Raw genomic sequence first — 17,894 nt, 5'->3', positions numbered from 1 at the left:
TTTCCTCCCTCGATTTGCGTTCCGGGTACTGGCAAGTTCCTATGAAAGAAGCCGATCGCCCCAAAACCGCCTTTGTGACACCGGATGGCTTGTATGAATTTACGGTGATGCCCTTCGGGCTTTGTAACGCCCCCGCGACTTTTGAGAGGATGATGGACACCATTTTGCGCGGACTTAAGTGGAAGACATGCCTTTGCTACCTCGACGACGTTGTGGTCTTTTCCCCGGACTTTGACACCCACCTCTCCCGTTTGAAGCACGTCTTGACCTGCCTCTCTGACGCCGGCCTGCAGCTGAACTTAAAAAAATGCCGTTTTGCCGCCCGTCAATTAACCATCTTAGGTCATGTTGTCTCTAAGCAGGGTGTCAGTCCCGACCCAACGAAACTTCGTGCTGTGGTTGACTTTCCCAAACCCACCTCCATCAAAGACCTGCGCAGCTTCCTGGGTTTGTGCTCGTATTTCCGCCGATTTATTCGCAACTTTGCGTCCATTGCTGCGCCTTTGACTCAACTGCTGTCTGGAAGTGCGGATCTATCACTGTGGTCTCCAGCGTGCGACGACGCATACAACACCTTGCGCCGTCTCCTCACGGCGCCGCCCATTCTGCGCCATTTCGACTCGGCCGCTCCTACCGAAGTTCACACGGACGCCAGCGGTGTTGGCCTCGGCGCTGTCCTCGCCCAACGAAAACCTGGCTTTGACGAATACGTCGTTGCTTATGCTAGCCGCACACTCACACCAGCAGAACGCAATTACTCCGTAACTGAAAAGGAGTGTTTGGCGATTGTATGGGCCCTCGCGAAGTTTCGACCGTACATCTATGGGCGCCCTTTTGACGTTGTGACCGACCACCATGCGCTCTGTTGGCTTTGCAACCTGAAAGACCCCTCCGGCCGCCTCGCTAGATGGGCCCTTCGCTTGCAAGAATATGATATCCGCGTCGTGTATCGCACCGGCCGCAAGCATCAAGACGCCGATGCACTGTCACGCTGCCCCCTTCCAGCCGAGATCGCCAGCCTTTCCACCTTTTCCACCTCCGGCGCTTCTCTGCCCTTGCTTCGTCTCAGCGACATGCCTTCAGCGCAACGCATGGATCCGTGGATCGCTTCCCTACTCGACTTTCTCGCCAACCCGACGGCTGCTTCCCCGTCACGTGCGCTCCGCCGCCAAGCTGCCCATTTTGCGATTCGTGACAACCTACTTTATCGCCGTAACTACAGCTCCGAAGGTCGCAAGTGGCTGCTCGTTATTCCACGCCACTTACGCTCGGAGATATGCGCATATTTCCATGCTGCCCCCCACAGTGGTCACGCGGGCGTTTTCAAGACCTATACCCGCATACGGCTGCGCTACTACTGGCGCGGAATGTACACCTTCATCATGAAGTACGTACGCTCATGCATTCCCTGCCAACGTCGCAAGACACCTCCCCATCGTTTTGCTGCTGAGCTGCAGCCGTTACCATGCCCTCCACGCCCATTCGACCGCGTTGGCATTGATTTATACGGTCCGCTTCCCTACACTGCAGCCGGCAACCGTTGGGCTATTGTAGCGGTGGATCACCTTACACGATATGCCGAAACTGCTGCCCTTCCGGCTGCCACAGCGACGGACGTTGCCTCCTTCATTTTGCACCGATTCATCCTTCGTCACGGTGCACCTCGTGAACTGCTCAGTGACCGAGGCCGCGTGTTCTTATCTGAGGTGGTGAAGGCGCTTCTCAAAGAGTGCAACACGATTCACCGAACTACCACCGCCTATCATCCGCAGACCAATGGCCTCACTGAACGATTTAATCGAACCCTCGGAGACATGCTCTCCAAGTACGTCGCTTCTGATCACACGAATTGGGACCTAGTTCTTCCGTACGTTACTTATGCGTACAATACCGCTACGCAGTCCACCACCGGCTTCTCTCCTTTCTTCCTACTTTACGGCCGCCAACCCTCTGCTACTATCGACACAATTCTCCCTTACCACCCTGATGAATCTGAATATCGGCCTGTTTCCCAAGCCGCGCAACACGCCGAAGCCTGCCGCCAAATCGCCCGCTCACTCACGACTGACACCCAGTATCACCAGCGCTCTCGCATCGACCAAGACCAAACCTCACCGAACTATTCTTCTGGAGCACTTGTGTGGCTCTGGATCCCTTCAGGCACTCCCGGTCTCTCTTCAAAATTTCTGGCAAAGTACCATGGTCCCTACCGTGTACTGGAGCGCACCTCTCCGGTTAATTATGTCGTGGAACCCCTCACGCCGTCTCCTGATCTCCGCCGCCGAGGCCGGGAGACCGTTCATGTCCAGCGCCTCAAGCCCTACTACGACCCCGCCGTCTTGCCATCATCCTAAGTCGCCAGGATGGCTCCTCTTGTCCCCGGGGCGATTGTAAGGCTAAAGAAGATGCGTCTGATGGTTTTGCAAAGACGAAGACGAAGTGACAGTGCTCTCGAGAGTCTTTGGCCAGCGCTACGCTTGTGTGCTTTTCGCCGACCTGATCCCGGACTGCTGCCGTTGCCATTCCCGTCGCCCCAGTACCTCGTACTAAACCCCCCGTTACAATATATATAAGAGAAGCCAACAGCAACAGAAGCCAAGAGACACGGGGGATTTTTTAAATTTATTTATTTATTTTGTTGTCTTGATCAATTTAATATATTACTGAATATGTTATCCTGAAAGATAATTGATTAGAAAATAAATTATATATATATATAAAGAGAGAAAACGAATATTATTTTGCGGCTATATATATATATATATATATATATATATATATATATATATATATATATATAGGGTGTATACATATAGCCCCAAAATATTATTCATTACAGTATACGTATTAGTATTACTATTATATAAAATAGTATTAGTGTATACATGTTTATATATATATATACATATATATGTATTAGAGAAACCTAGGAACACAGAGAATATTTTTATATAATTATATATTTCGTGGTATTGATCAATGAAGAATATTACTGAATATGTCATCGCTTAAAGATAATTGATTCTAATCAATTATCTTTGAGCGATAACATATTTAGTAATATTCTTCATTGATCAGCAGCACAAAGTAAAAAAAATATAAAAATTTCCGTGTGCTCCTTGGTGTCTATGGCTTCTCTAATATGTTAACGAACCCCTCAATCTCCCTTCCCATATATATATAACCCCATTATAGTCTTCGTTTGTTCACAGGTTTCTATGTTTATCCTGGGTGGCACGCGGTGTTACCACTTTTTCAGGCGAGGAGGGAACAGATTTCACAGGAATGACTAAAACCTTTGGACCATTTTTGTATGATGTTCGAAGCTCTCTTTTAGGCAGCTCAGCTTGATATTTCTTCGTCACCTCTAAACTAACAACAGCCGAGACTGACCAGGGCTTTCATTAAGTACCGCCTAGGACACTTAACGTATAGCCGCCGCCGAGTTAAGTTCCTTTGGGCCACCAGGTTCACTCAATAAGCAGCTTCCTTTGAAAGCTATCAGCTGTCTTCTTGAAGTCTAACTCCCGCTCACATGTACCAATCATTTTGGTGATGGGCTGGTTGTCACAAATACAACTGAAGTTTTCGCCCTTTTTCTTTGCATTAATCCAGATGGCGATATTCTTTTCAGAATTCCTTGATTAGAAAGAATAAATACTACTGCGTATATCATTACTGTTCGCTTTTCTTGGAAATTTATGTAAACATTTAAATCGTTCTGAAAAGAATGACAGGTTCCAAGGTTTCAAACATAACCATTTTATTTTCTTGATGCCAGAGGTGAGATGAACAAACATTAATGAAATGTGCAAGCCGTCATACATGCGGGGGGAATATAAGACCGCAAAACATGTCCTCTCGTGATTCTTTGTTGCTTCATCCATGTACATTTGCCAAAAACGTAGAAGTAACCTTCCCTTTAATTCCGTAATATGACCTCATCATTCTCCCTTCACTGTCGTCAGAAATGAACCGAACAACTACTTTGGTTCGTTTAAAGCACTCATACCGAACCGAAAATTGTTCTTCCAGTTTCGTTTTTTTTTTCAGCTGCAATGTAATGTCCTGGTGTGCTTGACTCGTCGTTTAATCTGATCGTACTTGGCTTCGCGGGATTCACTCTCCAGTGCTGCTAAAGCTTGAACAAATGACCACTACGTGTGGCACAGTGAACAAGCGATAGCGTATGACGTCGTCTCACTCATGTACACGAATTAGTGCTTGCGATTCGAGGTTTCGCCAATATACCAGCTGCATCAATGTGCACGGCGGTGAAGCCACATGAATATTTTAGATGAGCACTTTCTCTCGCACGGCGGTGAAGCCACATGAATATTTTAGATGAGCACTTTCTCTCGCATAAAATTGAAAGCAACACATGAAATATGAATAGCTCAGATCATTTGCATGTTTACAAGGCACAATTTCCAACAAAAACAAAGATATACAGCTTAAAATAGATATTTTTGTGAAGCAAGCATATGATTGATGAAGATGATCACAGAAACGCTTGAAATTTGACATTTAAGTACGGTACCAGCTGCACAACTCTCTTCACCCGTAAAACGTCCTTATTTTGTTTCGCCCGTTTAAAAGGAGCTTATTGAATACGATTTGTCAAAAACGGTGGATAACTGTTAGACCAGATTTTTTAGCCAAATTTCGCAACATATACCTTAATATTTCTGTACATGTCATTCGCCCTTTGGAAAGGTAAAGGAAAGGGCTCTTCTTAATGTATACGTGGAATTGCCTAACTGTCTGCACGAACCATGTACTACCACGGCCAAAAGTGACTAACCCCCTCCAACTTCTGAACCCGTACCGGTTCATCTTACCGGTACTCACCTATCGGGCAGAAACGTGGAGGCTAACAAAGAGGGTTCAGCTTAAGTTAAGGACAACGCAGCGAGCTATGGAAAGAAAAATGATAGGTGGAACGTTAAGAGATCTTGGAAGAGGGTGGAGTGGGTGAGGGAACAAACGCGGGTTAATGACATCCTAGTTCAAATCAAGAGGAAGAACTGGGCTTGGGCAGGGAATGTAATGCGAAGGCAAGATAACCGCTGGTCCTTAAGTGTATTCCAAGTGTATTCCAAGTGTAACAGTGTATTCCAAGAGAATGCAAGCGTAGCAGGGGGCGGCAGAAAGTTAGGTGGGTGGATGAGATTAAGGAGTTTGCGGGGATAGTGGCCGCAACTGGCAAAGGACAAGATTAATTGGAGGGACATGGGAGAGGCCTCTGCCCTGCAGTGGGTGTAGTCAGGCTGATGATGATGATGATGATGATGATGAACTTCTGAACCATGCTGCGCTCTAGGCGGACGCCACCTGTCGATGTACTCCTGATGTCGAAACCGGCGTACTGCCACTGTCTCGACACCAGGAATGCATAGTCAAGTGGCGCCCCTGCATGCAGTGCGGCAAGGTTGAGAAGTAGAAGAGGGCGAGATCATTCAATTTTGACTTCGATAGTACATAGAATCTGCAGCTTCCTTGCAGCTCGGAGTACACACGCTGACCAAGCCACAATAACAAAGCAATATTCCAAAGACAAAATCATAAAGCTGGGTACTCTTTCACGGGCGCTTAGATAACGCATCTATTTGCAGCTGGAGTACCGGCGCAGCAGCAAAGTATCGACTAGAATTCGTCCGGAAAAACTCGCAACATTCTCCTAGAGTGCAGAGCAAAATCCGCTTCCTTCAGCAGTTAAGCAAGGCGCGTGGATTTCGAGCCATCAGCTCAACTACAACCATCTCTCTGAAGTGTGCGTGTCACTCGAAGTCTGCGGCATGAGACAGCCGAGTACTCGATGAAACTCAACTTACTATCTCACCTCAAGATGTGCTAACCTAAAACCTGGGGCAACCAGAAAGAGAAACTCCAACACTTCCCACTCATATGCGTCAATTGATGGCGGAAGGATGTGGTATGTAAAAGGTCTATAACGGAAACACTAGGTAAACAACACGAACGAAGAGGCATGGTAAGAATATAAGCCGAATATGTTGCCCATGTCTCTATCTTTGTCACAGCTTGGTTGTTGTTTTTTCATCATTCACCAACGCGAACTTGCCCGTGCTTATACCCTTTTCGTAGACATGAAGCAAATGATGTTGCCCTGGCACTGTTGGACAATGCGTGCTGCCACGAACTGTTCTGGAAAGTAAACGGTGAATTGGGGTCCCTGTTTCTTTGCGAAGCAAGCAGAGTCGGAAGTAGGGTGCCAGCTATGTGACTCCCGGACCATATTCTCGGTACGGAGAACGAGATTCGGCTCGTCTCGTGACTCCTTTGCGAAACCTCACCACTGGACCTTCAGCAAAGATGCGACCTTCAACCGAAGCTCTTCAGTATTTCGCTGAGAGGCGGGAGGAGAGACTTGGTCTTTGGCTTTTCCACTGGGTGGATGACTGGCAGCGACTGACAGCCGTCCCCATCGGGCCGGTATCGGGTGCACACAGCGTCCAGGATATCGCCCGCGTACTGCTGCACGATTCCTTCGGCGTACTTTATGTGGTCCTCTGAACAGGTGCCGCGAATGGATTCGACCACACACTGCCGGTAAGTGGTGAACGTGCTGAAATGCAAAATCAAGGCACTGTATCAGTCCGTGCATGGCCACAATTATCTCTTAAACTAAACAGATTACCTCCTTCATAGCGAAATTTCTAACAGCAAAATTAATAGCCTATTCGCTTATAGGCAAATGCATCGCAAATGCATCGAATAGACTATCCGGCAGGCTATTAGATTCCCTGAGCATCTGCATGGACGTAGCCTTGACAAAGGCCTACATTGGAAGCACGCGTAAACTCCACTGCTTTTTGGAGTTTACGCATGGAGTTTAACACTGCATGCGACATCGTACGCAAATGTAGAGCATACATCCCCTACAATAGGCAGCCTTCAATGGCCTTTTATACCCTGCCTGTGGACAGCGCAGACATATGCACTTCTGGTGAGTTATTTATCAACAAAGCTATCTAAAAAAAAATATTACAACTTCATATCCCCTATAAGCCGAGTAAAACTGATCTGGCTTCCCTCTGACGTTCTGTTAACAGAAGTCCGCAGAAGCTGCTGACGTCAAAGAAATTAGCGGTATTTCTTATTTAATTTTACATTATTCCCCCTTTTTAAACTGGCACAAACCCTACTTGACTGATAGGTACCTATAAAGCGAATACAGAATTTATTAGACAAATATTGAACTGCACTGAAATTTATTCTCATCAAGTACAAAGTGCGTGATCCAGGAGGCATGAGGAAACAGCTGTTGTACTATATTTCAATAGAAATACCAGCAGCTCCACTACGTGTGAGATTGAGGACGCCCGAACCAGGCTTTACTGCCACCCGCACAAATAGTGTTCTCGACGAAGACGAAGGTTGGAGGTGATTAAGATAATCAAATGAATATGAGATTGGCTCACAATGCTTACGATATTTGTATCGGAATTTCTGCTAGGGAGCCACCTAATATCCTACTACTTCCGCGTATACGTAAAGTTTCAAGCACCATATAGTAACGGAAAACGTACTGTACTCCACTCCCACATTTTTAATCCTAACCTTAGCAGCACGAGAGATGCGGGCTTAAGCTGGCGTATAGATCACGCATTTTGTTTATGAGTTTCGGCTTTATGTGATTAGGGTTAATAAGATTTTTTATAGTCTTTTGCCAGCACCACTTCACCCTTGCCAATAGTTTTGTTTGGCTGAAACTTTCACGTACCGCCTTTCCTGCCGAAAGCACCGTTCCAACACGGAGTAACCTGTGCGCACTTTTCAGACGCCGCCTAAACCTTCGGCTATTCTTTAAGCAGCCCCTCCCTCTCTTAATATGAGGCATCGTTCACATGCGCCCTTACACTCCGAAAATTTCCTAGCGTTACGTCCTGTATCACTGCCTGTGTGCAGGTTTGTTTTTCTTTTGTTTCTGAGGATTCCCTTCAATTCGTCGCGAGAAGCAGCCTAAACATCCGTGTGCAAGATTGCAGTCATTCTCTATAGAAAGACCATCGACATTTACCGATAGCCTCGTATTAGAAACGCCGAGGCAGCCTTGAAAAAATTTTAAACGCGGCCCCACGGAACACAGGCGGAGCGGCGCTGCACTGAGTTGGCCTCATATGACCTGCGAATAAAGGATGTCCTCTCTTATTTTCTCCTCTTCATCGGGGCACATTTCCGGCATGACTTTTGCATCAACATCGGGCCGCCTTGGCGCAAATTTCCGGCACGGTACGCCGACCGGAGACTGTAGGAACATCTCTTTGCAAAACACGGCGGTGCTGTCGGAAGCATGAACCACCTGCTTCCTTTCGACGACGCCATAATTTAAGCTGCTATCGTCCACAACTAATGCTGACTCCGGCTATCTTCATACTAATTCTAGCCGCAAAGTATGTTGATAAACTTCCCACATTTTTATTACCCAGTCTAGGCTTCCGGTCGCTTTGGGCTTATCGACTGTGTTTCCGTCGTCATGGAAACAACCAGCACAACCACCTACACCCGCTGTGGCGCTCTGGAGTTGGCGGCGACATCTAACGTGGCCAGACATCGACGTCAGGCGAGCGTCACGTCTACGTCGGCTGCAGCCTACGCCGAAGTCGGGGCATGAATCCAGTCCGCGTGGTTGCTCTATTTTTAAATGGAATCATTAAAACCTGCCTAACTAGACTGCAGGTTACTGTGCATCATCTAATAAATCGGGTGCAAGAAAAACCGTCTTAGGATGTATGACGAAATAAGGTAGTATATTAGCTCTGAAACAATGCCAGCACTGTTCCCACTACAAGTTATTAATCCGCTCTCGCCCTACCATAAGCCTGCCGTCCCGGTTAGCTCAATTGGTAGAGCGATTGCTCCGGGGTAGCGGTGGTACCGGGTTCGAACCCCGGACCAGGACGAATACTTTAACTGCGAAGTTTCTGAGAAAGCTGAATAGCCTTCCTTTGTAGCCGTAAGGCTGCGTTCGGGTGGACGTCAGTGAGTAATTACTCCCTTATTACATTACAGAATAAGGTACTAATATGCCCCTTGGATCGCCATGATGAGCTCTTAGTGTATGAAAGAAAGCGATCCGGCTGACCCCTGACTGCTGTCTTCAGCTCTAATACACCAACTACCTCTACTCGACAGCAACCTAGTTCCATGCTTTCCGTTAACATTCCCTCATCAGACTCATGCATTCTGCCCCGTTTTTCGCCTAAGATGCTCTGCGATTTTTAAAAATCGGCTTTTTGGGTTAGAGCAGTAATTTTTTTGGCACAGCATTGTCGGATGTGTAGCGCGTCAGAATACGGCTAACGCGTGCTAACTATTAGGCTAGTTGACTAACATTAAATGGCTAACCTTTTAACTATTAAAGTTAATCTCCTTACTTATTGACTGACGTGTAGCCCACCATAAGAAATACCCATATCAGTTTTTAGAATTTGGAAAACGCCGTTACCCTCGGCACTGTGGCTCGACAAATTTTCCCCACATCGCCCCAAAATACATGCGCTTTCGAAAATCTTCCAGGCAAAACAACCACTCCAGTGCACGTAACTCGTCGAAATGGTCAAAATTTGTGGGGCCACAGCGCCGAAGTTAACTGCGTTCTGTAACTATAAAAACTGATACCGGTATTACTTATGGTGGCCAACACGCCTCTTAATAATTAAGGAGGCTGAGAGTAATAATTAAGAAGCTAACTGCTCAGTATTTGTTAACCAGCTAGCTAGTAAGCACGTATTAGCTGTATTCTGATGCGCTATGCACCAGTGACAATGTTATGCCGAAAAAAGCACTCTTATAAGTCAAAAAACCTATTTTTAACAATTGCACGAGATCTTAGATGAAACACTCGGTGTACCTGCGAGTGTTATAATCTTCTCATTGCCCCGTACGAATCTTCACCATCCCGGATAGTGTTTTTCCTTCGGCTGCTGATCTGTCCTTTGCCTGCGCCACCGACAACCTGTTGTACGGATTACCTCTCCCTAATCCAGATATAAAGTCATTAACTTATTGCCGTTCTCAAATGCATGCTGCTCTTATTCTCTTAGCGTTCACCATCGTCATTTATTTACCGTTCAGGGTCCCTAGTGGACCATTACATAAGGGGGATAGGGCTGTGATTTCCTCGGAAAGCAGTAGCCGCATGAGGGGCGTTTTTCGGATGTTAGACGCCATTCTCCGTTGTTTTTGACTCATTGCGGACGTGATGTGTCCCAAACAAAATCTAAACGACTCCGATACATGACAGTGAATGCAACGCCGGTCGTAATTCTGCTTAAGCGCAGTGCTAATCAAACGAAAACGCCATATTGGGCACTAGATGCCAGCCAGGTGAGTCCAGGCAATGCGAGCAAGAGGGAGTAAGTTGTCCTGTATACCGCACTCCCATTCATGAAAGGGAGTGCACTAGATGGCAGCTTGCTCCGTTTTTACTCCCACGTAGGCGTATTAGTGTTTTTAAAGTGCACGAGGGTTCTTTGTTAATTCTTCGCTCTGGCTAATGGTCAAAATCCTCCGAGCATTTTTTCGTTGCTTCTTACCTTGTCCGCTGTCATGTTATAGCTTCTTCGTTAGTGTACGAGTACAAAGAAGCACTGCGATTGTACGTTGCTCACCAGCAGGCGTAGCCAATCTTGTGCTTGTTCTCAGAGACTTCCGAACTCGTCTCGAGCACGGCAGTGATGTTCTTGTTGCACTGGTGTATCTTGTCACCGACGGTGTTCATGCACACCACGTAGTTGAGGTAGTCTGCGAATGAAAGAAAGAAAGGAAAGTCGGGTGCTGTATTACAGAAGACAGAGGGTGCGATTCAGCTACCTCTAAGAGCATAGCAGAACGAAAGTGTAGTCGGCTTGCGACAGCTCGTACATTCTGTAAAATAAGGACGCGCCTCGACAACTATAGGCAGCCGTGGACTGAAGCAGTGCCGAAGCCATGGAACTAAGCTGTACCGGGTGGAGTGTTAGCACGTAATCGCCACAAAGCCCGTGCCAAATAGGCTTAAAATTTTCAGGTTATCGCGAGGGCAACAAAACTTTTTGTCTGCAATGCGCCGTAGAAAGTGGGGATCATTTAACGCTACAGCACTTCCGTGATGAACCACGTCTTTTGTACGTTGCGCAACTTAATGCACACCATATGCCTAGGCTTGAGTACTGAGCTTTCGTGTAATCCTTATTAACGGCTTATGTCCTTTGCATGGCCCTGCGCAAAGTACAGAAGAATGCCCAACTTCAAAGCGCGTAAGCAATCCCACGCATCCCAAAAAGTGGTGGATGAAAGACAGCTCGCTTTGAAATACGCTGTCTAGGACAAGAATAAAGAAAAAGAGGAAAGGAAAAATATTTTGCCCCTTTTCGTTATTTTTTAATATTTTCTAACGTAGCGTGTTTAAAAGCTCCTGCCCCCGCAATAACTTGTAGATGCTGGCTATCTCCCGTCATGCTGGTTTCTATGAACTGTTAACAGCGTGCTTCATTTTTCTACTAATCATCAGCAGTGCCTTTAATACTCATTACCACTAGTCGAAAAGTATTCGCTGTGTTGAGCTCAGCCGCACAATATTACGCATGAGAGACCCCGCGATGCGCGATGAAACCAGGGCATTTCCCTTTATGATGATTCACTGAAGCGCCTACGCATTCTTGGGGATTATCGCAAGTGACTTGCATGGGATTCTCGCTTGCGTAGTGCGGCACAAAAATGGTTTAGTTTATGATTTCTTGGGGTTTAACGTCCCAAAGCGACTCAGACTATGAGGGACGCCGTAGTGTAGTGCTCCGGAAGTTTTGACTACATGGGGTTCCTTAACGTGCACTGTCATCCCACAGCACACGGGCTTGTAGAATTTCGACGGAGGCGAAATTCGACCACCGCGGCTTTGATCGAACCTGCGTCTTTCGCGGTCAGCAGCCCGGCGCCATAACCACTAAGCCACCACGGTGGCTTGCGGCACACAAATAAATCGTGGATGTAAGCATCTGGGTAGACAGTGCCACTACAGGGTGACAGCGAAACGTGCAGAAAATAAAAAGATTGCCCTGTAACAAGCCCTTCGGGCATTTACACGGAGAGACCCATTTAAACAAAACACGTCGTAATGCAGTTAAATTCGACTTTCAAAGTATCATGACCGACAACAATAAGTAAGGGATTACTTAAAAACACGAAGCGATGATAGTGCTCCAAGGAAAGCAGAAATCACTGCTAACTAAATACCGTTCATCTTAAAGAAAAAAAAGAGCAGAATAGAAATGAAATCGCGCTTTCTCACTTTTCACTTTGCTTCGGCCTTAGCTGTTCGTGTTGGTGCCGAAAGAATTCTGTTCTTTGTCGGTCGCTTTATAATTCTGGAATTTAGTGTGAGTGTGCTTTATGCGTTTCCATCGGAAGTTAGTGCGCCCATGTGTACAGCTATTAAAGACGTTATAGTCACTTGACTTATCGAAAATTTCATCTCCAGTCCCGACATAAAACAGCTGCATCGCTTCTAGTCCTGCCACAGACGCGGAAGTGCAGTGTCCTGCCAGCGAGTGAGACTGGTGCATCAAGCACACATCGCGTCATAGCCAAAGTCGAGATGGTGACGTCACTCACTGGCGTGCTGGGGGTGCGTAGTAGTGCATTTCTCGAGGGTGACGGTGGTGATGCCGTCGAGTAGGAGCTGCACCATCCCCTTGGTGATGCCGCTGAGGCAGTTCTTCGTGTAGTCCTGCAGACACTGGATGTCGTTCTCCTCAGACCTGCGCAAGTTTGACATCAGTTGCAGACCTGTGAACACGATGAAAGGGGGGAGAAACTTGCTCGCTGAAGCTAGAATCTCTGCAAGTTGTGGTATTTTTCAAAAGCACCGAAGTTTGGGTCAGTTGGTATTGATCCATCTTGAAAACGTAGCAGCACGAAAAAACGGAGACAAAATAGACACAGGTACGACCGGACAGGTATTTTTCAGTTCATAGAGCGAAAACTGCTATGGCTTTGGTTTAGCCACAGAGCCCGGCATTCTCCGTTGCAATCTACGGCGTCAGTCGTAAGCCCTCGATTACTTAGTGGATTAGTTTATTTTAACATAATTAATTCACTTGAATTTAGCTTAAGGCAATCTAACACATTCAAGCTAATGGAAGTGAACCTAATGGCAGCGATTTAATGCACCGGCCTTTTCTGCGAACTGAGCCCACCTACAAGACGAGAACGTAGAGCCCGCAAGCTCCTTCCAACAGTTTGTAGTATCAAACTTCACGAAAGCAGCTGCGTTAGCAAAGTCTCTAGTCGTAGAACAAAACTGCCTTCTTGCAGTGTTCCCTAAAGCTCATTTCACATGCCTCGATACGGAAATGTTTTTTTTTTTCCTTGCAATTTGCAATCTATGATGCATATTGCAATATTCGTATTGCAATAAAGAAAGGTAGCCAGGGCCGGCAGTGTGTGAGGTAGGTGGAGGAGATTAAAAAGTTCGCCGGAACGGGGCGGCCATAGCCGGTGTCGAACAGGGTCAATTTCAGGTCAGTTGGAGAAGCGTTTGTCCTTCAGTGAACGCAGTTAGGCTGAAAGTGGTTATGCATAGAGGAATATAATGTGAATTTACGCGCCAAATTGGGAAATAAATGGCTGAAAATTTGCTAGCGCTATGTCTGTTTTTCCCTATTTTTGTCCGCATTCCCTATGCCGATTGTAAACAGCCGCTTCACTGAAATTATATAAACTAGCTCAAATAACCCCGCTTGTCACGTGTTCTAAAGCCATAAGTAATGGATTTTTTTTTAATCTGGCGGGGATTTATAATAATTTTGACTGTAGTGATGACGATCGTAACATATATTTCTGTGTACTGCAAACTGCCATATGCCTAAAAGGTACACCTGTAAGGGAACAAAGAAAAATTAGAGATCACTGCGGTGACCCCCCTTGGGAGAATGCATTGACTCCTCCACAGCACTCGTCGCCTCTTTTTGCCTCTCTTTATCATTTTATTTTTGTTTGTTAATTAATTTAACTCCCGAAAAAGCGTAATCATCTTATGCTTTAATTAAAGATCGATTTATCTACTCTCACTATACCTTCTTTTATCTGAATCAACCATTTTGGTTTTTCAAATTTGGCGACATGGTTGCTTTGCCGTCCACTAACTATATCCCCGTCCAGCCTATTCAACCGTCCAATGGTTTTTGCTGATAATTTATTTGCTAATTAATCTATGTAAATGAAACTTTTGCGCTAGATTTACACTCATCAAATATATTTCAATTCATATGAAATTTTGCCTGTTTTCCACTATTTTGCCGTCCACGACTGTTTTTTTCCGTCCACTCACTATATAGACGTCCAAGCTATTTCGATGTTTCATCGACATTTTTGGCTCTAATTAATTAACTACTCATCCTAACGAAGTATTTTTTTTGCGCAGCATCCTCACACCATCCTCTATCTGTCGCAACATTCGTTTGACGCTACCTCTTCAGAGAACGTCACAACTGCTGCGGAGGACACGTTTTGCGGACACGTTCTTGTGATACGATCCCCCGCCGACGTAGCCTAGAAACGCCTTCGCGTGGACAGGGCCACCCACTTGCAAGCGGCGGCCAGGTTCTCGGCGCCCATAGGTATGCTGGGTCCGCTTGCGAAGAAGAACAGGCTGGCGCTGCACTTCTCCAGGGCGTCGCGGTCGCAGCCTATCTTGGCAGCCCCGCACACCGCTGTCGCCGCCAGGATACACGACAGCGCCCCTGTTCGGTTGGAAAGTAAAACACCGTCTTCTTTTAGCGCGAAAGCACCACTCCACATGTCTTGCAAGACCAAACCGGCTCACCGGGTTCTGCGAAGCTTGACCTTGACCAGCTTACTCGCAACTGAAGGGTTTATTAAGAAGCTTATGTATACACACACCCTACCAACACAGAGCATCGACGTGTCAACCTGTGGTCCCACTTTGTGTCTGTGTTTGTAACGCTTGTGTTAATCACAATAAAAAGCGACCGTTAGCGACACGGGTGAGCCTTAATTTCTGTCTCTTGGCTTATCCGGCTGCATTACACGGTCACAGAGGCGGCACCGCTGGCGCCGAGCATTCGGAAGTAGAGAACCAATTAATGAAACATGACCGAGTCGACGATTTAGAAAGCGTAGCCCGAAAGGCTGACGACTAGAACACGTGCCCCGAGGTGCTGCGCCGAGGTATGGGTCGTGTAAGGCACTGGGAAACGAAGCTGCTCTGTTACGCCGGCTTTGGTTCCAATTCCACTAGGGGTATCGTACGATCTAGCTTCTTCTTCCGCTCGATATCATTCAGAAGTAAAACATCGAAACTTTTCAGAGAGGTTCGGCTTCACGTTCGCCGAGGTTTCCCAAAGATGTTCGCCTGAGTTCGCCGAAAATAGGAACAAGAAAATTCACGTTTTTTATGCTTATACAGCTTGCGATAGCACGTCTTATTGTAAATTGTTTCCCTGCAGGTAGCCTACGCATGCAGCAGGTATGCATGTTGTTTACGTACGCATTACAAAAAAAAATTTCAACCAGCGTTCGTGAATATTTAACCGCTTCGATCATGGCAACCGAAAATAGGCGCCATGATCCGTGCGACAATGGCGGTCGTAGAGGTCGACAATCGCGCATGTCTATTTTGTGCGGTTTCGTGTGCAAACGAGAATCGGATTGCTCCTGAGGTACCGTGAAAGAAGCACTTGAACGGGAACCGCGTTTGAAGACATTTCAGCCTCGAGCTTGCCTCAGGGTGGCTCAGAAACGGTCTGGTTCTTCGGGGATACCAAGTGCGAGCATTTTGTTTTTGTTTCCAGATTCCACACACGGCTTACCCGGACGCGTGCGAGAACTCATAGCACAGCATGTGCTAAATTGTTCTAACTTGACCATGGAGCTCGAACGGATATCAAGGCACAACCTACTATTTTAAAGAAACAAACTAAAGTAGTTTTCTAGCTAGCGTCCGAGCAGAACCTGTTTGCCGGAGTCGAGTTCACCAATGAGAACTTAAGACACCATAGAGTCATGGCGCGAGGCCCTCCACCATCACAAAGAGGTCAGGAATGAGCGACGGAGATTTCCGCCCCAACAGGCAACGCGTCTCGTAGGCAAGTTGCATGCTCAGTACAAGCCCCATCGTCAATCCCGTGTAACGTTACGTGGAAGGCTTCCAAGAATGCCTCTGAAGTATCACGCCAGCGTGGCACAGCACTTGGAAAACAGGCACGCTTAAGGGAATATCCAAAACGACAAAAACCAGGGGGCCTTGTTAACCACATTCTTAAAGAAGAAAATGTGATAGCATTTAAATCGCCTGCTATGATGTTTACAAGGAGTGTCTAAAGTTCTTTTTGCATTTTTCCCGTCAAACCTCCGGCGTTTTCCGGCCAAAACTCCATAACCTTTAAATGCTGATCATGAGCCACCACCTTCTAGAATGTTCGAGTACTTTCCATTGGATTATCATACACACTAATTCACCTTAATCCTTTTTCTGAGGGTGGGCCTACTCGCAAAATTTTTGGGGTACTTTGTAATTTTGAGGGGTGGAACAACTTCTAAATTTTTGGGGTCTTCAGGTTTTAGAATTCCGCGCTGCCGTGTGGTTGTTGTACCACTGCTCACGTGATGCTCATGACGTCACGACCTCTTCAATCGCGTTCATAGATCGCGGGCTGTCCTCATGCCGCTACTAGCTCTTTGGTGCAGTGGTAATCGATGCGCCACTGCAGCGTCAAGTCGCTGTTTCAAACAGACAAAGCCACCGCCCTTACAAAAAAAGTTTTAGACAGTCTGTAGAGTGCCTATGGACTGCTGTCTAAAAACTCTATAGACTGTCTACAGACAAATCCTAGAGAACAGTCTATAGACAATACAAACGCCATAGACAGTCTATAGACAATCTATAGATTTATGGCCATACACTTTTAGTAGACTTTTGTCAATACACAGTCTATAGACTATGAATAGACAAAAAGCAATATCTATAGGAAGTCAACAGAGTCAATAAGAAGTCTATAGACTGCCTATAGACCATCTTTGTAAGGGCGGTGAGGCTTGCGAAAGCCAGGTTGCTCTTCCCGATCTTCAGGATCATGCGCAACGCCATGGCGGACAGGTTGAGATGACGCCCAAGGTCACGTGACTTCTGTAGATTAGTCAGGGAATATTGATCGACGGGCCGGAATATTTTTGTGAGATGGCAACCTAAATTCTGCAGCATTAAAAGTAAACTCACAGTGCGAAAACAATTAACACACGTCTATACTACAACAAACATGCGAAAAAACGTTAGCACCAACACCGAACCTACGTGCCTACGTACGAGACTTCGCTTGCTAAACATCAACCGGTTTAACGCCAATGCCGACAACGAGGATGGCAACAGAAGGGATTAATACTATCAGTCGCAAGGCGGCCGCTGCTTAACAAGGTGGCTGGGGTTATTGGCTGCAGGAAATAGTCTATCCATCCATTCATCCCGCTCGCACTGACTTCCTCCTTTCGCTTATGATGTCCTAAGGATCACCAAACTTCGCACTCACCGAAGACGTAAACGACGTTCTGCATACTCTTCATTCCTCGGCCCGAAATGAGCTCCTATTCTACAAAAGTCTGTTGACCTGAGCAGTGTCTAAAGCCGCGGGGCGAGCAAGCGTCGTGGATGCGTTCTCAACTCGCCAGTCTTTTGAGAGCAGCCTCTGCTGTTGTGGCCATTCTTATACCGCCGCTCGTGGGCACGTGCGCACGGAAGGCGACCGCCATTCACGGTCGGACGACTTTCACCTTCGCTCTTGCGTTCCGCCTTATCTCTGTCTGCTCGATCTGTATCGAGGCGCGTACGGGCCGAGTCAGCGAGCGAAAATGAAAGCCATTACCAAGGCCTGCGCTGT

At 46.7% G+C, this 17,894-nt stretch overlaps 1 protein-coding gene across 1 annotated transcript; it reads right to left on the bottom strand.

Annotated features, from left to right (window-relative positions):
- Positions 1–5,666: 5,666 nt before the first annotated feature.
- On the bottom strand, positions 5,667–17,571 carry LOC149334250 (uncharacterized). The gene is made up of 5 exons (XM_089556224.1): positions 17,547–17,571; positions 14,588–14,744; positions 12,616–12,761; positions 10,635–10,767; positions 5,667–6,586 (listed from the first exon to the last, which is right to left on the bottom strand). Exons 1-5 carry the CDS (start codon positions 17,569–17,571, stop codon positions 6,343–6,345), a joined length of 705 nt encoding a protein of 234 aa, XP_089412350.1. The 3' UTR covers positions 5,667–6,342.
- Positions 17,572–17,894: the final 323 nt, after the last annotated feature.

The sequence above is a fragment of the Amblyomma mixtum genome, chromosome 8 (assembly GCF_055824585.1).
Source record: "Amblyomma mixtum isolate Tamu chromosome 8, ASM5582458v1, whole genome shotgun sequence".
Taxonomy (NCBI): Eukaryota; Metazoa; Arthropoda; class Arachnida; order Ixodida; family Ixodidae; genus Amblyomma; species Amblyomma mixtum.
Note: the sequence above shows the minus strand (reverse complement) of the source record. Positions and strands in the feature narration are given on the sequence as shown.